We start from the raw sequence: 23,223 nt of genomic DNA, 5'->3' as shown, positions 1-23,223 counted from the left end.
ATACAGTCTGTGGTTGTACTGTTGTGTACCTGGGTTTTGATAGTTCAGCTGAGATAATATTGAAAATACAGAAACGTTTTCATGTTAACTTTATACAGTGACTTTCAGAATGTAACGTTAGGCTTCATCACCGACAACGACTTGTTTTCATTAACAAAATCTATACACTGACTGTTTAATGGCATCTTTTTATGAGCTATAAAGCCAAACTCCTCATTAGCAAGGTAACGTTAGCAAGCTACAGTATATGAAAAAGAAAAGCCTGAAAATTCTGCTTTATATATTATTGGAACCACATATTTTAATTATTAATAAATGTAGCCTAAAGGTTTGCTTAAACTAACCCTTTAAAACCGTATGTCATGCTAGCAATATCGAAATTCTTTAGCGTTTTGCTTATGATATCTTATATAATTTTGTATATACAGCAACCCAGGAAAAATACACACGTTTAGACTATTTTTCTATATGGCATTTAAACATACAGCGGTTTATTAGCAGCCCAACTGCAATTTTTTTTTTTTAGTTGTACTACAACATAGTCTATTTTTAAATGTACGTCCAGATTACATGCAGTTCTCAAACAAATAAGTGTACAAATTCTGTTCAGAACTTTGGCATTCGTTCATAGGTTATTTCTTTCCATTTTATGCATTAAGATTCCAGGACCCTTTTTTTTTTTTTTTTTTTTTTTTTTTTTTTTTTTTGTAGAGCATACCTTGATAAATGCATACCTTGACCAAGTGATTTTCTTTTTCTTTTTCTTCAGGCACTGATGCTCAACACCCTGCACCAGATAAGTTCATTTTAATATATTATTAAAACATTGAATCCAGGCTCAGAAAATCATTTTTTTCTGACATGTACAACATCTTAATCACAAATGAAAAAACAAAACAAAACAAAAAAACAACATAAAAAACATGAAAAAATCCATAAGAATTGTTATCAAAACATCAATTTATGACGAATCATTCATATTCACATTTAGAAAAGAAGTAGGCTCATTTGTTATGATCTATACAATAGAAAGCTAACAAGAATACGCTAGAAAAAAAGTGTACATTTACAGAAAGAAAGGTTACAGTATGAAAATGTTAAGAAAGGCAGAATATTTCTTCCTCATATTTCCTTCAGTCATGCAACTGCATTATATTGTACAGAATCATAGATCCGAACATTTGGATTGTCTCTATATGATGGTTAGTGGTTTAATACATCTAAATACTGTAAAAAGAGCAATTTTCCATTGTCTATTGAGTGGTAAGGTGCATGGTTATCCATTTGTGTTGCTTGCAAAATAATTAACTGTCTCTGTAATATTCAGTGTTTATGTGGAACATCTAGTGTTGCATTGACACTTTTTGTGCATGAGTGTTTTTCTAGGATCGTAACTTTAGTGGTTGCCTGACACGACTGTCAAAGCATGATCTTTGAGGTTTAGGGATACAAGCCCTTTCCTGCTGGCATCCAAACACAGCATTCACTTTTGTTACACAAAAAGATAATTCAAACAACACCAAACCTCAGTTGACTGAGGGTGTCTCAAAGTCATAAAAGATACAGCATTATAGCATTTTCCAGTTTAAAACGACATTTCTACCTGCTAATGTAATTAATGATATTTATTAAAATCAAATGAACACCTACGTTCAAGAATCAAGGTGCGATGTTTTGAAAGTGGCATTAGATACCACATCTTATGCATGATAACATTAGCGGTTGACTGGCGCCATGACAACGTCTAACACTGTTATGTCAGTCTTATGACACTGGATGCAAGTAAATGAAACCAACAATACTGCACTTGGTAAAGACAGCTAGGTTATCTTACACTACATCCACACAAGTCTTACTTAGTGACTGCATGACAAGGAGGAAATTTCCTTAGTTTCATTGTCCCCGTCGCTTTTTTCTTTCTTCACAATTAGTTTTTTTTACCTTTCTCCCGCGGAAAGCTGGCGAAACCTCAAAAGTCCTGTTAGTGGCACAGGTCCAGTGTCCATATTGCAGATCCATCAACACCACAGAGAAGTGTTTCCCCATTAATGTTAAACAGGAATAAGGAAAAGGCTGGCCGTGATGAAAATTCATTCCGATTCACTACAAAACAAAACAAAAATCTCCTGCTAAATAAAGTGTAGCCTGGACGACAAGCCTGAACAGAAAAAAGATTTACATGTGGGGCAGTGGGGAGGCATTTCTCTTTGTGTCCAGGTATCCCTTCTTCACCTTTTCACTCTAAGCTAATTTTCCTCCATTAGAAATATTCACATTTACAGTGTGCACATACACACGAGCACCCACAAGTGTATTCACAAATTCAAGTGATATGTCTACAAAACATGTACTATTATTTCATCACAGAGTTCATTGACAATTTTTTTCTTACAGGTATTCTTTACTGCAGCTCTAAGCCACGGCAAATGTTGCACTGCACTGTTACACAGAAGATTAGTGCACTGAGTTTGTAGTGTTGATCATTTAGACGTTTTTTAAAGTACAAAAACACTTACTATTTACAAAGAGCAAAGCTCGTGAGTTGTGCTGTTTTAAAACGCACTCACTAATGCACAAGGCAAACATGCCACGCACACAAACACACCAAAAGTGTGCTGTGCAACTGTTTCCCTTCTAGAATAAGATACTGAATGTGCATAATGGCTCAAAGGCTTGATGGCTGTCAATTCACACTGTGGTACACCAGAGATTGCACTGTACTGTAAATACAAAGAGTGGCCTTTCATGACAGGAACGTTTGTTTAACCACAGAGTCACAAGTATGTGATTCAGTTAACTCATGAACATTTGTAAACGAGTAAACATCTCTGTTAACGTCAAATGGCAATGATGAAAACCTTGGATTGTGGCTGTAGTAGTAGAATGCTGCCATATTGTCAGGAACTGCAGAGAAAGCTCAAAAGCTGCATCTTTAAAACCTTACTGAACTATATGTAATCTTGCAAAACATTTAAAAATAGAACTCCATCATAAAATCAAATGTCATAGTGACATATCTTGCACAGCAAGGCAAGAGATTTAAAAATGAGTGGTATAAACCATTATCCTGTGATAATGTGGTCCTGCAGTCCTTGCCAATATGGCTGCCCTGAGAGAATCTCTGTAAGGGTATTATAAGAGCTACTGTGCTGACGACTGAGAGGAGTCCTCCAGAAGAGGGCAGTGTAGTTGCTGTGATGAATAGGGGAGTAAAAAAAGGGCAGTTTGAATAAAATTTGGCAGAATGGAGTGTTTAAGAAGCTAGAGTAGGTAAGCATGGATGACTGATTCCAATCAAATAAAGATGTTAGGGTGAATCTCTTCACTGGGCTGAACATCGATGTGGAGACAAACTTCATACTGGTGGACCTGACAGGTAGATGACTATTGGTTATGCATTTGAGGATAGTTAATGTATGGCGGAGTGGGGTCGGTGGATAGCTGAATTTGGTCGGCTGTTTGGAGCTGAGCGGCTGGTTAGGTCTGGTCGCATGTTGGGCTCCAGACCATTTTGGGATTCTGATGGCCTGGATTGGTCTGGGCGGCTGGTTGCCAGATATTTGGCCCTCATGCTTGAGGTGTACTGCAAAACAGGGTGAGAAAACAAGGAAAAGGGGAAGGAACACACCATCACATCATTCTGAAGAGTTATTTTCACAATACGATAGAAAAACTTTTTTCCTAATGTGGCACGATTATTTAGTCCAAGTGAGGAAAAGTTACAGCATCTAAATGGCATTAGGACAGAGTATAGCTGTAGCTCTTACAAACATGAAGCACATATAAATATGAACCTCTTTCTGTCATTCTCACTAACTCACTCACATGCGTAACAGACAAACTGACAGTCATTTGGACAGCCTGATGGGTTTTTTTAAAGCCAAGAGTTACTGTGATGAAGCATATTATCATTATAAGATATTTTTCTCCACACGATTGGCTTTTAAGTGCAAGTTTGATTAAAAAGAGTGCAATTAATGTGAAAATGAAAGAAAGGAAGGAAAGTTAAGACCATGACAAATAGGGGAAAAAACAACAGTAGATGAGAATGGCACGTATAGATAATGCAGTTATATGTGGGATAATATTAACAGCTGTTTAGGGGTGGGGTTATAACCTGAGACACTTTACCAAACAGACATGCATGAGGGATGTTTTTCAGTTGGGTGAGAGAGACAAAATTCATGCATATTTTGAATCGTAAAATCCAGAGAAGGAGAGACTATTCCATAATATATCAGCAATTCCAATTCCAGCAAGAACAGACACCAAAAAGCAGCATCCTGGACCATGACATTATTGAGAATCAGATTACATCCTTTCAAAGATACATGGTTTCTTGGGTGGTCTCTCCAGTCTGGAGTTTGAATATGCATGCGTCACGTCCAGGGCCCGTAATCACTAAATCAAAAGGAAAAAACACCTAGAAAGTAAGGCGGAGTGAGAGCTGCGCTTAGAAGAGGTCTGAGTGTTCTCGTTTACTGAACTCAAACTAGTGGGAGAATGAAAGATGCCCTCGCATGCCAAGTCTGATTAAAAGAGCTGCCCTACAGTGCTCCCTTATTCACAGTGCATGAACCAGGAAAAGCATTGTCTGGTCTTGTCATTGACTGTACATGCAATCATGCAAACTCCAGGATTCTGTAGCATTGCAAAACCCACTTCCACTCAGTGAGGGGCCTTGACTTAAAAATAGGAGGCGAAATAAATGACATATCAGAAAACATTTTTAAGAAATAGTTTACCCAAAATTCATACTCTACCACCATTTTCTCCAAATCCATACAAATAATCTTTTATAGAACACAAAAGGTGAAATTTAGCAAAATGTTCATGCAGCCCTTTTTCATACAATATATATGAACGGAAATGGACACTGTTAAGCACCAAAAAAAGGCCATAAATATACCCTAAAAGTAGTCCACACTAACGATGCATTATATTACAGATCTTATAATGGTCTACAATAGCTTTGAGAGAAGAGACCGAAATTTAAGTTGTTATTTGCAGAAAATCTTCCTTTATATATTTAACTACTATTAGATGTATCAGTTTTTGATATATGTAGATTCTGAACATTTGAAAGGTTTTCAATGCTCATTTTCCACAGCACCAGTACACTGGTACCAACTGTGCTTTCTCCTTACTCTGACATCAAGGTGACAGAGTGTATTTTAATGAATTAAGTTTATATTCAGTTGCACTGTATGTTTCAGGGTGAAGCGCATCACTATTTTTACACACAAGCAGCTCATGATCCAGCGTTTTTATAATCTCAGAGTGGCTTCATTCACAGTAAATGCAGCAGACTCCATCTTTGCAAGCTGTGTGAGTTTAACATGCATGTGGAATTGTGATATGTTACAAATTATTTTCATATTTCCAAGATTTCCAAGATCTTTGTGGACAGATAATTAAAGGATTGCACATTCATGTTTGTAATAATAATACCCCATGGTACTGAAAAGATATTGTATAGAAGGTATAGAGTAAATTAAAGTGAAATGATATCTTACAATTTTATTTAGCTATCTTCCTCACATAAAGCTATCGCTAGGCTTCACTTGTTGTATAAACAACTTTTAGGGTGCCTTTTTGTCATGGGTGGACCACGTCCATTTCTTGTATGGAAAAGAGAACCTTTTATTTCACATTCCAAGGAAAAAAATAAGCAAATGATGACAAATTTGGCTGGATCTATTTTACCATGCTGTTTGTAAGGACTTACGATTAGCGTCGCATACAGGCTGCCAAAATGACCTTCAAGACTCTTTATGTGTGTGTGTTTGAGTTGACAATGTTCATCAATATGATAAAACTACACTAAAAGTGAAGTTTTACAGTTGTCAAAGCTGGTAATTACATACTCATCAGTACGAGACAAGCATAAATACTATAACACTAACTTCCTGTTTTCTGGATTATCTAAAGAACTATAAATCAGTTATGTCAAGCATGGGGCAGGGTTTCAAGAAGATCCATTCCTTTTACTAAAAATGTTTCTGAATGTGTGACACAGCGCTAAATAACGACTGTACACCTAAAATCATGTGTGTTTGTGTAAATGTGCTTGTGCACTTACTGACGGTGGGGGGGATTCTCTGCCAATGAGTGGCGTGTTCTCGCACCGAGGGGTCTGAAAGTTAGCATTCTGGCTCCTGCGTCACAAACGAGATACCAGTTACTCTGACTCCCTCTTCAAGGGAGGGATTTCCACACCGCGATGCACTAAACTTTACAAATCTGACAGAAAGCTTTGAACTGCAGGGTAGGAGTAATACGCAAAACCACTGAGTGATACCACTATGCGCTATATATATAGATCATGATAGATATCGCTTGGGTTGCGTAAAACATTACCTATCATATAATAAAACTCATTGCACAAGCTGAATTATCTACTTATACTTCCCATGCCATATTATACGTGTTTCTACACGTCATTTTGGGGCTCTATATATATAATAACTTTAATCAAGAAGTAAAACCCATGCAGTATTAGCCACTGATCTGAAGCCCATGCAGTAATCTAGGCTAGCGAGCCTATGTTACAGGACCTGTAATACCGACAAGGTCCTTCAAATCCAGCCCATGCATTAGGATGAGGTTAGCGATGCTACACTCACATGTACTCAGTGACTGGTGCGTTGCTGACAGTGTGTGCCGCAGCGGGGAGACTAGCCTCGCTGCCGTAGGTGCTGCTGCCACAGCTGTACAGGCTAGGCATGTGTACGCGGTACAGGTTATCGTGCGGCGCTCGTGGGCCAAGTGTGGCCGAAGTCTCATCGCCATCCTCCTCCTCAGACCTTCGGACAAATTAGCACAGGTGAAACACGTGTCCCTGGGTCAGAGGGGAGGGAAAAGGTCTCTCCTCTCACTGGACTTAGTGAAGATCTCTTTAAAAGCATTTTTCATGCCAGTCCTAAAATGACTCTAAAGCATACTGATGGATAATAGATTCATGCATTTGTTTTTCCCAGATTTATCTTTGTCATCCCTTTCAAAGTGAACGTTCATGATTGTATATACTGTAAAAAATATATTATAGAAATTAAAAAAAAAAAATCTTACTCAAGCTAGAATCATTGCATGCTTTATAAGAAATACGTGCATTCAGATCCAATTTTCTCTCAAACTCCACATTTACATTGAGTAGAATAAATAAAAGTCTTTCAATAACTTTTAGCCAAAAATGTGTTCTTTTGGACATGCATAATATTTTTTATACTGCATAATATTTTATTAATGACTATAAAAATAAAATGATTGAAATTGAAATGAAAATATCATAAATACACTACTAGTTAAAGTCCAGAATGAGTAACATTTATTCTTTGAAAGAAATGAATACTTTTATTGAGCAAAAACACATTCAATTGATCAAAAGTGGCAGTAAAGACATTTATAATGTTACAAAATATTTCTATTTCAAATAAATCATTTGAACTTTCTCATTTATTCAGTATGACACTGAAGACTGGAGTAATGGCTGCTGAAAAATCAGCTTTGCCATCACAGGAGTAAAATATGTTTAAATAGAAAAATGTTATTTTAAATCATAATAATTTTTTTGCTATTTTTTAAATCAAATATGAATTATAGTGTATATTATATTTTATATAATATTCATATGAAAATAAATATTTAAAAAAAATAATTAATTTAAAATCACTACTGATTTGATCTCTCCACAATGTTTACTTGGTAATCTAATCGTCAAGCGCTTGTTGTCCTTAACGCTTGATTTTAAAAGTAAATTTTCATATTACTGATTTCTAATGGTATACTGAATACTAATACTAATTAGGAAATAGTGTATCTGCTAGCCGATGGAAAAACAAAGCTCATTACTCATATTCCAAACTAAGTCATCTGGGCATTTTTAGAACAAGTGTAAAACTGGCAGTCAGGATGCTTAAACAACAACAACAACAACAACAAAAATTGTCTTGTTGTCAATTTGGAATGGGGCAGCATCTCCATTTCATTTATTATGTAATTGCTTCAATAAATGTGCAAATTCAGTGAAAAAAATAAAAATAAAATAAAATGAAAAGTAAAAACAATCCTGCAGCCATGGATGCTAGTCAGAAACAAATAAAGTAAACTCAAGAATCTCACAAAAACTACTGTGGATTTCCATTGCATGTCCAATGGATTGTCCTCAGCAACCTTTGAACGTTCTCTCAGTGATTTAAGTCATGCATTAAATCAACAACAACCACTATGAATCGGATTTGAAACGTAAAAAAGTGGGGGGGGGGCGCATTTAAGAAAGGGAATAAAAAAAGAAATAGTGGATCTCTGAAAGTGTAGATTTGGAGGCCACTTTGATCAAGATATCTTTCATAGTTGTAACTCTTAACAGAGCTTTTCTGGACCAGCTTGCCCAGTGTGTAATCACATCACCAACATGTTTCAATAATGATTTTACTCTTCACAAATGCACATAAGCCTTTCTTGCAGTTTCAAGATAGTCCAAAGGGAGGCAGCATCTTCCATAGAAATGTCAGTCTGCCTTAGCACAGAATTTAGAATAGGGTCTCTTTGTTCTTTCCCTTTGCACAAGCGTTATTGCAGACAAATGCTGTACTGAGAGTCAAATAACAAATACTTCCATTGCCGTAATTCAAAATACTCTGCTCAAAATGTACTACTATTTTTCTTTTATATATGTAAGCTATATTTAGATTACCCATAGAGCACTACAAAACAAGTGTGTCTCTCACACATACTATAGAGCAGTGGGTTTTCCAAATCTATGACACAAAGAGGAATGAACGACAAGACAACAGAAGCTACACACAGTCATGAGAAGATGATTAATATGTGAAAACAGAAGGAGCAGATGTGAAAATAAAAGCATGAAACAAACATGTGTCTGGTAGTCAATTCTCTGTCCATGAACTGAAGTCCTTGCCTGTCTACTGGAGCTGCGTTTAATATACCTTGCCCTCCTCAACCCAGCATTTTGACCCTTGCCCTCTCACCTCTTGCTTTGCCAAGTGTGAGGCACACTGCAAACGATGGAGCTAAACATTAGCGCAGTGACGAATGAGAAAAGGACCAGATAAATAAGCCCCTCCACTCCATCGTAGCACAGTCCAGTGAGAGCCTGCACATAGTCCTGTGAGAAAGAAAAAAAATGATGAACAGTAATATGAAAAGTCTTGCTTTGGAAGTCTTTCAACATTTTAAAGGAAGTGGCATAAATGCATTTGCACAGGTAGTACAAGCATAATCATGGGAAGTAATAATATGAGTGTTCAGCTTCAAAAACTTTTCTGCCACTTTTTGTAATATAAAAGTTTGTGGTCAGTAAGATTTTGAATGTTTTTGAAAGAAATCTCTTGAGCTCACTAAGGCTGTGTTTATTTGATAAAAATACAGTAATATTGTGAAATATTATTACAATTGATTCAACTTTATTTTATATAAATTCAACTTTATTATTCTTAAAAATTAATCTTTGATACCTTTGTTTCAAGATTCTTTGATGAATAGAAATTTCAAAAGAACAGCATTTATTTGAAATTTTATTTGAAACATTTTGTAACATTAAAAAGTTATTTACTGTCAATTTTTCTCACAATTTAATGTGTACTTGCGGAGAAAATTTTAATTTCTCAAAAACAAAAATGAAATAAATAAATACTAAAAATTCCACAATCGTACTTACCCTATACTTTTTAACGGTAGCCAGTGTTGAGCTTGTTACCCCAAAAATTTAATTTATTACTTGTTACTAATTACTCCTTTAAAAGTACTATTATTACTTTACTTATTATTTTCTGACAACAGTAATAACTTACACTACTGTACACTACTAGTTATATTACTTTTCCTTCACACCCCACAGAAATTGTAATTGCGTATCTTACCCAAAAATTCTTCTGAAATGTTACTAACAATATATTTCTGCCTCATCATTTGACCAAAATCCACATTGGATCGCAGTCAGAAGTTATTACAAACACTCATTAATAGTCATGTGTAGCTTGAAGCTAATTGTAGCTGTACTTTCTCTGTTCCCCATATACAATTATATTTAATTATATATTTTAACAAAAGAAATAGCAGAAGTTTGTAAAAAAAAAAATTTTCTAAAAGATTTTTAATTATAGTAATACAGTTTATATATAGGGATCAGAGGGATGTGGGTGGGCAAGCCATGTAATGCAAGAGTAAAGTAATGCCACAACTTATACACTGGTGTTCAGATCATCTTTTCTTCTCACAAAATCAATGTAATGGCAACATTTTAATGAATGTAAGCTTTTCCATATTCCAAGCTTGCCTGCTGTACTGGTGACTTCATGTGTTCATGAGTCATGAAAATTATAAAAATAAATCAAGGAATTATTGGATTGTTGGACTTTACATCAGTAGGGATTCAGGCATCAAAATTAACTAAGTAACTAGCTATTTTATGGATGGTAACTGTAATATTACTACTGAAATTTTATTAGTAATTAGTTACACTACTAATTACTGCGCAAAGTAATATTATTATTGTAACTAGTTACTGCCCAACACTGACAGTAATGTATGTCTTGAATACATTTTACTATGCATTTCGAAACTGATTGTCCCACATTTGTGGTGTGATTTCCACTACACTGAACAATTCTAATAAAGTTTTTGTAAAACACAGATATCAGGGGGTAAGGTGGATCAGAGGCAACATATTTTAACATGGCTTTTAATAATAATGATGCATTTATTTTATGTAGCAGCTTTAAAAGTGTAATGCATCATTTTGTCATTACACAGAATTTACTTGTCAGTTTAAAGGCATTGAAAGTGAAGTAATCAAAAAATTGTGTATATTTTTCATATTAACACACACACCATGTGCAGGCTGCGACAGTCGACCAGGGCAGTGAGGTGGTGGAGACTGACTTCAGTGGAGTTTAACACCGCCTGCATCTCCTCCAGGTTACTCTGATAACCAACCCACAGAGAGACAAAGAACATAAACAAATTAACATCCATACACCAAGCACAGAATATGTACCGAGTACTGAGTTTCTTGTACAGTACTGAGTACATCCGCAATCTCACACCTTAGTCTTGGGGAATTCTCGAATAGCTGAGCGCAAGAGCTCGGAAACATCATCCTGCATCTCCACAAGAGCTTTATGGCTTCCGGAGAGTTTCTGCAAATCAGAGGATCGATTTATAATTCATAAAAGAGAACAAGAGAGACAATGAGAAAGAGAGCAGAGGAAGAGTAATTATGTACCTGCTGAAATGGGTTGGTCTGTCCCATGCTGCACCTCAGATAATACTGCAGGATATCTAACACATATAACACAGATAATAACCAACACAAATGAATTCCAACAATAAATATGTTCATTTATTTACTCCTCAAATGTGAGACATCACATAATGATAGGTTTCCCAATCACTCCACTCATCTTGCGTCGATCAATACAAAGATATTCTTGATCAGATATTGAAGTATTGTTGAAATCACGCTGCAACGAAAACAGCCGATGTAAACTAACAAAACCAAGCAGTAAATCTGTTGGAAGCACTGCGTGCATCTGCCTCTCTTGAGTCAGTGTGACCCGCTAGTTCATTATTTACTAAGCCAGCTGGCTGAGATTACTGACAATGCCAACTAGCTTCATTTGTTAGGATATCAAGTTTCTTTTCTGTGTGTAAGTGAGTATGAGTGTATGTGAGAGAGAGATGACTGTAAAGGCGCTGCATGAATCTGAACCCTATTACTATGTGTTCATGTGTTTGAAAAAGAGACAAGAGAGAGAGAATGAGAGAAGCAGCAGTGGAATGACCTCGGGCAGAGGTTTAATGATTAATTAACCTCACAATCTAAATAATCACACTCATAGTGGGTGCAGATGGATAAGATAAAAATAGAAGAAAATTAAACGTCGCTGTAAGAAACCGATGAACTGGCCAATATGGCACAATTTTAGCTAGAGTGAATTTCAATAAATATCGTGTAAACTAATTTTATTTTTTTATTTTAATTACATGATGTTATATATTAACATACATAACCATTTAAAAGGTTTGGAGTCTGTAAGACATTTTTTTGAGTTTGAAATAATCTCTTTTACTCCAGAAATACAGTAATATTTTAAAATATTATTGCAAATTAAAATAACTGCTTTGTATTTTAATAGGTTTTAAAACATAATTTATTCCTGCTATGACAAAGTTAAATTTTCTGAAAAAGCTGAATTTTGAATCTTTGATTAACAGAAAAAAAGTTATTTAATAATGCTTTACTGTCACTTCAGATATTCAGTATTTATTTCTTATTCTAAAAACCTTACTGACCCCAAACTTTTGAACAGAAGTGTTTTATGTGTCAGCAAAATTAATATGCAGGAGGAAGTAAATACACAGATGTAATATTATTGACAAAATTTATTTGCCTGCAGACACACCTCCCATTGCCTCAACAAAGACAAACAAAGAGAAATGTGAATGCTTCCAGCAGTGAAGCACAAGTGTGTATGCAAGTGTGAATGAGTGTTCATTGTGAATGTGTTGTGTAGGGACTGAGAGGGTCATGAATTGTATCCCCTGTGGGAACTAATTAGCAATGACATTCATGTCTGTCCAGGAAAGCCAAGGTCTGAGAGCAAGATACAAAACCTGCTTTGTACATAAACACCCTTTAAGAAAGCCTCCTCTGCACAGCAATGCTCCAGGATATTTTAAGTGAGTGAATGAGAGTGATTGTGAGCATACACATTTTCAGTGGGGAGTATTGAGTTCAAGTCTTGGACAATGCATTGAATTATCAGTGTATATATATAATAAAATGCAAAACAAATGCATTTAGTACTTCTATTTAGTGCTTCTACTACTTTTGTTATGTATCTGTTTCTGTCTGTATTTAATTGTCTATGCCGTTGTGGGGTTTTTTGTGATCTGAGCCTTGTCACAAGCATCTAAATGACCAGTGAACCCTGCATAAACTGTGTGAAGGACAAAAAACTCAACTTGACTTAAGGACACATACCTTGGTTGATAACTGCATTCTCACGTGTCACTTTAGTGATGTAAGAGTCAGGGGCAACACAAAAATCACTGGCAGTCTAAGGAAGAGAACAACACATAAAGCATGTATCACATACACAACACAAACAATTAAAATACAGGCCTAAAACCAAACACATTTAAACGACTGACATCACTTTTTCTTTATAAAAATGCTTCTAAAATCCTCACTTCAAACATACTACAATTTCAAGCGTTTGAGGTCAGTTGGCTTTTAAAGGAATTAATATTATTCAGATAGGACTCGTTAAATTAATCAAAAGTGACAGGAAAGACGTTCACATTGTTATAAAAAAAAATTCAACATCCAATAAATGCTTTTCTTTTGAGCTTTCTAATTATCACCAAATCCTGAAAATGATGCATTGCGGTTTCCACAAAAATATTACGTTTCACAACTATATTCGGCATCAAATCAGCATATTAGAATGAGTTCTGAAGGATGATGTGGCACTCAAGACTGGAGTAATGATGCTGAAAATTCAGCTTTGCATCACAGGAATAAATTACATTTTAAAATATAATCAAATAGAAACCAGTTATTTTACATTGTAATAATCTTACCGTTGATTAAATAAATGCTGCCTTGGTGAACATAATAGACTTTTTAGAAATATCTTTTCGCCCCCACACTTTAAACAGTAGTGTATATACTTATTTTATTATATATTCTCCTGAAGAAAATAATCCCCACATAATTTATCTCTACTCTTTATAAACAGCCATAGAACCAAACAGAAATATATTGGCGAAAATTTGAAGTGAATTAAAGGTGTTTCTGCTAATATACTCACCACAGCAACAGAAAACTCCAGCCCAAGTGAAGCCCAGCTGATCACCAGCGTCAGCACACCTAGCAAACAAACACTGAAGAAGAAAGAGATTATTCATTACCACAGAAAATATAGAGTTTACAGTCATGCGCTTACAATGGAAAAAATTCGGACACTTTTTTAGAGTGCTTATTTTAATTCTTCTCTACAAAAAAAGGCTGTCATTTGAGTCTTTTAATGGTGGGACTAGGTGAATGAGTGTCTAGTTATTCCTGTAAGCAAAGCCGAAATGTTTCTGTGTTGTTGATGGATATTTTCTAGTTGGTTTCTTTTAAAACTTGTTTAGGCTCATGGTGAGTAACATCTTTGGGATTCAAACAACTTCCCACTCACCAAATGTGCTTCTAGATACACATGCGCCCTAAAACACTAATATAAACACAAACAAACATGCATGTACACAACACGCGGCAGAAGAGGTGTCTAATTGCAGCAGAAGGAGTGAAAAAGTGAGTCAGAGTGAATCAAGAGGAGATCTTCACCCTCCCTACTAGACTAAATAGATTTCTTTTTGCCTGAATCCTTCTCTCCTCTGCCAACTCTATTCTCTGATTCGTGCTCTCTCTCTCTCTCTCTCTCTCTCTCACCATTTCTAAAGGCTTTCAGAGAATGAATCTCAATTTTGCATAGTTACAGGCTAAAAATAGGCATTTTCACACAACGATTTCCAACCTGAAAATTTCCAAACTGAAACTGTAAACTCAGGTAGTGCAGTTTAATCTGAGGCACCTCCTGCAATCCACCAGGAAAACATGAAAGTCCCTTTGTTGTTTCCTGAAATATCACATGATCCTGCATATCAACATTCTGACATTCTTTATTAACTTTCCTTACACTTCGATATTTCTTTGTTGTAAGAGTCAAATTGAATTACATTCCTTAAATTCTACTGATATGTGTTCAGAGTTTAATTCCAGGTCACTCACTCACTGTAGCTGGGTTTCCATCACCCTTCTTTTATGCGCATTTTTAAAGTATCACATCAGAATCGAGTGATGGAAATGCTGAATTTCGAATAAAAATGCCTTAATTCGCAAAAAAGTTTTTATGGTCGCTTGAGGTGGTTTCTGACATGTGCGAAAAAGGGTTAATGCGAATAATGGGAGATGAAAATGCATTTAGCGAATAAATTTCTCCAAACGCACCAAAAAAGTCATGTGACTTTGTACTATTGGACGGTAAATCCTGACTAACCAGTGGACCGTTCTTGTTTCTAAGCATCTGAAATGTTGTTATATGGTCATTCGGAAATGCCCGAGCAAAGTATTTCTGTATAACTGCCTCCCAAAACTGTTAAAAGACTGTGTTCCCAAACAGCAGCATCCACCTCCAAAAGCAATAACCGCATTCATTGTGTTTAGTCTACTCATTCTGAGGTGCAAGTAATTTATTATATAGGAAAATAATTATATTCAGTAGCTTCTCCTACTTTTCTTAGTGATGTATAGTGCCAGTTTGTTAAGAGGATGATTTTGTTCTCTTTGAATCGTTGGATGGAAACAGTGCTTGTTCACAAATGTTTTGTGCGATATTCCAGTTTTGCACATAAGTTAAATTCGCAACTTTGGATGGAAACCCGGCTTGTGATTCTCCCTATATTGTCATGTCACATCTCAAACCATCCTGCCGAATTCAGTAACACCCATAAATATTATTAAAATTAGATTTTATAACACTGTTATTTTAGTATTATTTATATAATTTATATAATAATATAGTATGTATGAATGCTTTAAATTAGCCTTTTCATATCAATTTTTATTTTAACTGTACTTTAACTTTTAGTAATTTTGTTTAGGTTTTTTTTTCTGAATTTCTATTTAGTTTATTTTTTTATTTAGCATTCATTTTAATTCAGGTTTACTTTTGTAATTTTAGTAAGTTCAAGTTTTACATCTAATATTTTATTTTAGCTTTGTTTTAGTTAATGAAAATTTTAGTTTTAATCATTTTAGGTAACAATAACAACTGTTTCACAGATAGCAAATCAGCATATAAATACATATATGTTGGGTAATACTGAGCAAAATAGTGTAATTTTGGATAGAAATAAAAATGATAAATTTTGGCACTAAATAAAAAAGAAAACCAATATTAATATGTTGTTTCTTAAAGGTATAGAAAAGGTTCTTTAGGAACCTGTTTGCAATAGACTACATGGGTGGCTATTGTGTGTGTTATTAACTAAAAACGTGTGTTAATCATCTCTGCACTTACCTGATCAAGATGCTTCTTGAGTTGCGTATGAGACCGACCAAAACGAGCAGGCAGATCATAACATCAAAGAGCAGCAGACCCAAATAACCCAACCACCTACAAAACACACATACACATGATCTCTTCCAGATGGCTGGAAATGTCTTTATAACTCCATCCAAAACAAGTCTGGACTTTATTATTGAGAAACTCTATTGTGTATGTCCATAAATCCTAATTTACTTCTTTGGACATTTAGTCATTCCTACGTGGAAAACAAATCATACCAGACTACTTCTTTGTAAAAAACCAACAGGATTTTAGAAACCAGTACTATCTGGGTAATACCTTTGTAGTATGATGACTAGACTGAATTAATTTAATTACCTGTACCAGTCATACTGCTCAGTGATGGATGCCAGGTGATCCAGAGAGAGATCCGTACTGCTCCAGAAAGGCACCTCCACCATCAGATTGATCAGCTCGTCCAGCTGACCCTGCAGTTTCTGGACGATGGACAGGTAGTCTGTATGCTTGGAGTACACAGTCTCCAGCTGCACCAAACCGTCCTGCAGGGTGTCATTCAGACTGCTGGTGCTCTCTGATACCTAAAACACATAAACAAGTACACTATCAAATGGAGGATGCATTTGAAAGGCTATTTTGGCTTTCACTGAATGAAAACTAGGCCTCGATGACCTCTCAGGCTTTCTAACAGTTGCTAATGGATATTTTGATACACATAATTACCTCCTACAAGAAGTCAACCAAATCAGTTAAACCCTCAACCTTATGAATGCATTAACATTTAATAACCCTGTATGCTGGGGCTTTTAGCTATGGCTATGAGGTGCAGTGGAGTATTTGGCAACAGAGGTAGAGTGTTTATCTGAGTTAAAGTGTTCAGCAAAGGGCAATGAACTCTAGCCGCAGCAGTGGGGAGTTCAGTAGAGACAGTGGTACATTTTTGGCACCACAGTACTTTAGTATTGGTATGCCGTGGAACGCTATTAGTCAGGGCTGTAAAACAGCTAGCAATGGTGGTAAAGTGCTTGAAAAAAGTAGTTAAGTGTTTAGGATTGACAACAGAAGTGCAGTTAAGTATGTTTTTAACACATGGATAAGGCAAAATGTCCCCAGCTCAGAACAAACAAAAACATCAGTGACTCACCAGTTTGTCGATGCCTGCCACTGTTTGGTTAGCATGGCGCAAAGAGTATGTCAGTCGTGTCACGCCATCGCAGGTTTCGCCGTTTCCATAGAAACCGACTGCAATGCCAGCACTGCGGGAAAGTGATCAAAACAGGAATTAGCTCATGTGAATGTGGCAGACTCTTTTATATAGGCTGTTAATCAACACTCTCACACAAGCAATGTCTTTATTCTGAAACGCTATTCTGATTACAAAAACACGACAATGGCCAGTTTAGCAGAGCAGAACTTGGTTGAACCAACAGTGTTGTTTTTACTTTTACAAAGACAATAAAACTAATCCACGTGCTTTCCCAAAATTTCCAGCTTGTATCAGAAACATTCTTTTAAATTTTCATAATATTTCTTTTACTATATTTTTTATCAAATAAATGTAGAAATGGTGAGCAAAAGAGACTTCAAAAACATAAAAAAAAAAAAAACATTCAGTCCATTTAAACACTTTATGAAGCTGACATTTAGTCTTTTGAACATTTGTTATTACAGTAAGAACTATATGGTCAAATTAACACAAAGGAATTAATGTGCGATAATGAAGCATTTATTTTAGTGCTGTCAAACGATTAATCACGATTAATCGCATCCAATATAAAAGTTTTTGTTAACATGATATATGTATGTGTACTGTGTATATTTATTATGTACATATAAATACACACACATACAGTACATATTTTGAAAATATTTACATGTATATAAATTTATATTCTTACAATTTATTTTATTTTATATATAAATTTATTTAATATATAAACAACATATTTTTCTTAAATATATACATGCATCCATTTTTATTTATATATACATAATAAATATACACAGTATACACACATATAGTATGTAAACAAAAACTTATATTTTGGATGCGATTAATCGTTTGACAGCACTAATTTATTTCAGGTACATTTATCTCAGGGCGGTTTAAGTGTGTACGCGTGAGCGCTTTATCTGATGCCATGTGCACATTTTCCTGCATGTGTTACTCTTTTTCTCTGTCCCTCAAATACAAGAGGATTTAAGCAGGTCAGCTCTTATAAGCTTAAGAGTGTGTGAGACTGAGATATCGAGAGAGAGGTCAAGCTGTCATTCTTTGTTAAGGTCAGGAGTCACGTGGTTCACCGAGGCTTTCCCACTGTTACCCAAAAAACCCCTCACGCTAACAGCACTGACCACAATCATCTGCTTGCATTTCTGTCTGTTAGATCGCATGAGTTGGCACATATGCTAACAGTTCTGTTTGGAGAATAATAGTAACTGCATTCAAAACTGGTTGTTAAAGTATAATGAGTATGACAATATTTGATTCATAAGTGCTACAGTGTTGATTTAAGATGGTAATGTAATCATACCATCTTAACAGAGCACCTCAATTACAGAGGTACTTGTGTTAATTTGTAAAAGTACCATTTTTTTCAAGTACTTTAGTACATACAATAGCATATTAATTTCATTTCAGTACAGAATATTGTGGTTTTGCTCTATTGATTCTGATTAAATGTGCAGGTCTACGTTGATTCAGAAATGTGGTCGGCTTGAACCGATGTCATGAGGGCCTTTCACACAGCTTTAGTTCCAGAACTAAATGTACAGTACTAAAGTACTGGGACGATTTTGCAAAAACTGTTTCCCAGTACCATTTAAAGGGTTGCATTCGCACCGACAGTGTGTAATAGGACGTGACGTAAGCCGGAAAAAAAACAGCGATGTCATTTGTGCACGGCTTTCAACAATGTTAACAACAGGAGGATGGAGGATGCTGTGATGGGGGATGTTTTGATCGGGGATGTTGTTTTGGGATGGAAGACCCTGTGATCAAGTCTTGTGTTTTACGTAAAGCAATTGAAAAAACGGAAAGGAGGACTAAGAATCTTCAACAACAACTGCCAGTGCTACATTTCCGTATATGTCCGTATATTTAGCGCTGTTCTTCATACTTGCTAAATAAGTTGACACAATGTTTACAGTATGTTATACAGCATTTTAAAAAATGGCGGGTGATGGACGCGTCTGGCCAATCAATGTCCACTTACGTCACGGGTAGTACCAGTTGTGCTGGTTAGACCCTGCTCCGGAGTAGGAGCTAATTTGGTTCTCGAAAAAGGCAACTAAAGTACTAAAATCGCACCTAGTTCCCAAAATTGGGTAGTTCCACAATTAGTTCGGGTACTATGAAAAGGTTCCTGCGGTGCAAAAGGCCCTATATATGGGTCACTTTCAAACATAAATGTGAGTCGGGACAAAAAACCTCAGACTTTCAAACCTTACCAAGATCAACTGAGGTTAAAGTCGTTGTAATGGAAAATAAGCCATTACTTTTTATGAGTCCTGGCTTCTTTAAATAGAATCGATTCTGGCTTGATGGGTCAATTACTGAGCCAAAGCATCATCCATTAAACAAGACGTAAAGTACTCACAATTAAACAGTGGACACAGATACATAAATACATAAAAAACAGACACAATCTTTGTGAGAATCTGGCAGTGTTAGATAAGAGATATTGAATACTGATGCTCTGCGGCTATAGCACTCATATATACACAGTGCCCACACACACACACACACACTGGCAGAGAGACCTGCAGTGCATTATTCATCTCGCAGCTTCAGTGTTCAAAATCTGATTCTGTTGCTATGGCAACATCACCAAGGCACAGAGGGGGCAGCGCCGGGAGAGAGGGGGGAAACTGATGTGAGGGCGACAGAGAGAAAAAGAGAGAACGTAATACAGAGAGGAAGAAAATATTTTTATCTGCGGTAAATTTCTTGAGACCAGGACAAAATCATAGACAACATACGTTGCAAAAAAAAAAAAAAAAAAACCTTGATCAGTTGCTTTGTCTCATTATTTCCAGTAAACGTGAAAACATCAGTGTCAAAAACATCTTTGAAACAAAATAAATTTATCCGTGAAGCAATATTACATAAGATTTGTTATTAGAAAATTTTTGCTGCAATGGCAGATTTTTCATTGGTTTAAAGCATAAACTAAATGTATCATTTTATTTTTATTTTCTAATAGACACTTGCGGTGTAAAACAATATCAAGAATGTCTATGCTGTAAAAAAAATAACTGAATCAAATACTATTTAAAAAAAAGTTTCAGAATTAATGAATGAATTGTTTAATTAATTAATGAATGATAAAATTGAGAACAACTAAAAAAAAATTTTTTATATTTCTTCTGACCTGAATCATGATTCAAACTGGGTAAACTACCAGCTCTGGTCTCTTAACGATTACATTAAATGTTCTTTTAGTACTTTTAGGGATGCTCAATATGCTTCAAAAATTATTTAAAAATAATTAATTAATTACATTTTGAAGAATATCGGTAACTAAACCGTTTCGAGAAATAAAATGATACATTTAGTTAGTTTTATGCTTCAAACAAATAAAAAAATCTGTCATTGCAGCAATAAAAAAAAAAAAATTCTGAAAATAAATCATATGTAATATTGCTTCATGGATACATCTATTTTCTTTCAAAAATGAGTATTTTGAACAGTTCTGAATGAGAACACATTCATTGAGCTACTAAAGGCACAAAATATAACATTAGGGAGATCAGGGTTTTAGGAGAGTGCTCTGGTGTTTTCGGTCACTCAATGGAGCATGTGCACATGTGTGCATTAGTCCATGTGTGCACTATTTGATGTGCTTAATGATGCATGAGCCACAATGTGTTTCATCTGAGCCATCATATCAGCATGACATCTCTCATCTCTGCCATGGGCCCAGTCTGATCCACGACTCGCTCTCTTTTCCCAGTTAAGCTTTATCTGCATCTGCCTCAATCAATCAAGTCATCATTGTCATTTTCTCTGGTTCTTTCTGCATCCATCTCTCTCTCTAAGGCAAATAATCTCTTCTTTGTTTGTCAATCACAGCGTTGAATGGCAGAGCATGAAGTCAGATATAGGACAGATGAGAGAAAGGAGGAGGAAGGGAAGGCAGAAGGGGTGGAACAGAGGGGAGGAGATCATCTGATGACCCTTGTGGGGCGACAAATGGGAGGAGACACCAGAAATAATCTGAACAGAAGACAAAGAAAGCAACCTAAAAGCAATTAGAACAATAATCAATAAGAGTTCATGAAAACAAAACTGTCTAAAATTTGTATGCAAAATTATGGCTTATTATTTACACAAATTAATGTAACTTTGTTTACTTTATAAGAGCTTTCCCCTTCAGCAGCTGAATGTCAATGTATTTACAATGATTATTTGCAAAGGCATTAATAATCATTATTGATGTACATTGTTTTCATTATTATTATTATTTACATTACCAAATATGCCTGTGAATGTTTTTTTATCTCTAAAATGGCATAAGTAACTAAAATGAGCTTTCACTTCATAGGGTTGTGCACAAAAAAAAAAGACATCTTTAATTAGAACAGAACCGTGTAAAATCCTTTTGCTACAATCACAGCTTTTTAATTACATAAATGAAGGAGCCTAAAATCTCAGGTCACAACAAGCAGTTCTTTTTAGATATCTTTTTCTTTAATCTTTTTCTGATATATATATATATATATATATATATATATATATATATATATATATATATATATATATATATATATATATATATATATATATATATATATAGTACCATGTCAGTCTATAAAAACTGTTTAAAACATTGAAATGTCAAGGTCAGCTAAGGTAATGTAATTGATTTAGCAAAAGAAAGCAGATGGAGGCTTGTTAACCCAACAATCAAATGTAACAGCATATGGATTGTGAAAAGTTTTCTAACAGGACATATCCTGAACAATGAAAGGGTTAACAAAGCAAAGCCTGTGCGCCTGAGAACCAGACAGGGATTATACCTAAAAATACAGATGAGGTACCATCCGTTTCACACTGCGCAAGGAGAAACACACACCTACTATTTCAAATGAATCACGGCCAGCGGCGCTCATCAGCGTGGGTTAGGCGTTTAATAAGCTGCCATATGCGTTACATGATTTATGTGTCATACAGCAATTACTTAAGAGCTCTTTAGTTCTTTTTTTTTTTTTTTGGCCTTTTGGTAACAAATACATTATCTTTTTGGACTGAAGGTTCCGGTTTGAATTTACTATTCTCTAAGAATTTACTACTCTCTTGGCAGATATTTAATGGGATTTAATGGGAAACTAAAAAAATGTATATTCCATCACCCTCATGTCATTCTAACCCTGTATGATTTTCTTACTTCTGTGGAACATAAAAGACATTGTGAATAATGGCTTTTTATACATATAATACATATAATAGATCTCAGAACATTGTTTGGTTACTAACATTCTTCAAAATGTCTTCTTTTATGTTCCACAGAAGAAAGAATGTCACAGGTTTGGAACAACATGAGGGTATAAGTTTCTTTCTTATGTTGAACACAAAAGAAGATATTTGTTGTTGGTCCCCCTTGACTTCTAGGGAAAGAAATACTATGGAAGTCAAAGGAGACCATCAACTCTTTGATTACCAGCATTCTTCAAAATATCTTCTATGTTCAACATGAGAAAGAAACTCATACAGGTTTGGAAGAACATGAGGGTGAGTAAATGATAACAACATTTTTTATTTTATAGTGAACTGTTCCTTTAAGTCTCTTGCATTTGTACACTTTATCAGCTGTTTGGACTCTCATTCTGACGGCACCCATTCACTACAAAGGATCGATTGGTGAGCAAGTGATGTAATGCTACATTTCACCAAATCTGTTCGGATGAAGAAATAAACCCATCTACATCTGGACGTCCTGAGGGTGAGTGAGTTTTCAGCAAATTTTCATTTTTGGGTGAACTATTACTTTTTCAACATCAAGCTTCCATTTCAGTTTTCTGTCTATGTTGGCAGTTCTCTAGGTTTAGGAGCACAGCCTAAATGTTCCCAACTGGATGGATTTCATTGACAGATTTATTTGTGTGGAAGTCCAATCGTGAC

General features: G+C 35.3%; 1 protein-coding gene across 2 annotated transcripts in view; it reads right to left on the bottom strand.

Annotated features, from left to right (window-relative positions):
* Positions 1-942: 942 nt before the first annotated feature.
* The window catches only part of LOC109082656 (protein tweety homolog 3), a 34,133-nt gene continuing 11,852 nt past the window's right edge, over positions 943-23,223 (bottom strand). For both annotated transcript variants that reach the window (XM_042716829.1, XM_042716828.1), the window contains exons 4-15: positions 17,245-17,356; positions 16,461-16,681; positions 16,095-16,190; positions 13,839-13,911; positions 13,007-13,082; positions 11,246-11,301; positions 11,067-11,159; positions 10,852-10,944; positions 8,991-9,127; positions 6,627-6,806; positions 6,083-6,158; positions 943-3,583 (exon numbers count right to left, since the gene is read on the bottom strand). In XM_042716829.1, the coding sequence (XP_042572763.1) occupies positions 3,410-3,583; positions 6,083-6,158; positions 6,627-6,806; positions 8,991-9,127; positions 10,852-10,944; positions 11,067-11,159; positions 11,246-11,301; positions 13,007-13,082; positions 13,839-13,911; positions 16,095-16,190; positions 16,461-16,681; positions 17,245-17,356 (1,387 nt within the window). In that variant the 3' untranslated portion in view covers positions 943-3,409. The remainder of the gene's footprint in view (positions 3,584-6,082; positions 6,159-6,626; positions 6,807-8,990; positions 9,128-10,851; positions 10,945-11,066; positions 11,160-11,245; positions 11,302-13,006; positions 13,083-13,838; positions 13,912-16,094; positions 16,191-16,460; positions 16,682-17,244; positions 17,357-23,223) is intronic.

The sequence above is a fragment of the Cyprinus carpio genome, chromosome B1 (genome assembly GCF_018340385.1).
Source record: "Cyprinus carpio isolate SPL01 chromosome B1, ASM1834038v1, whole genome shotgun sequence".
Taxonomy (NCBI): Eukaryota; Metazoa; Chordata; class Actinopteri; order Cypriniformes; family Cyprinidae; genus Cyprinus; species Cyprinus carpio.
Note: the sequence above shows the minus strand (reverse complement) of the source record. Positions and strands in the feature narration are given on the sequence as shown.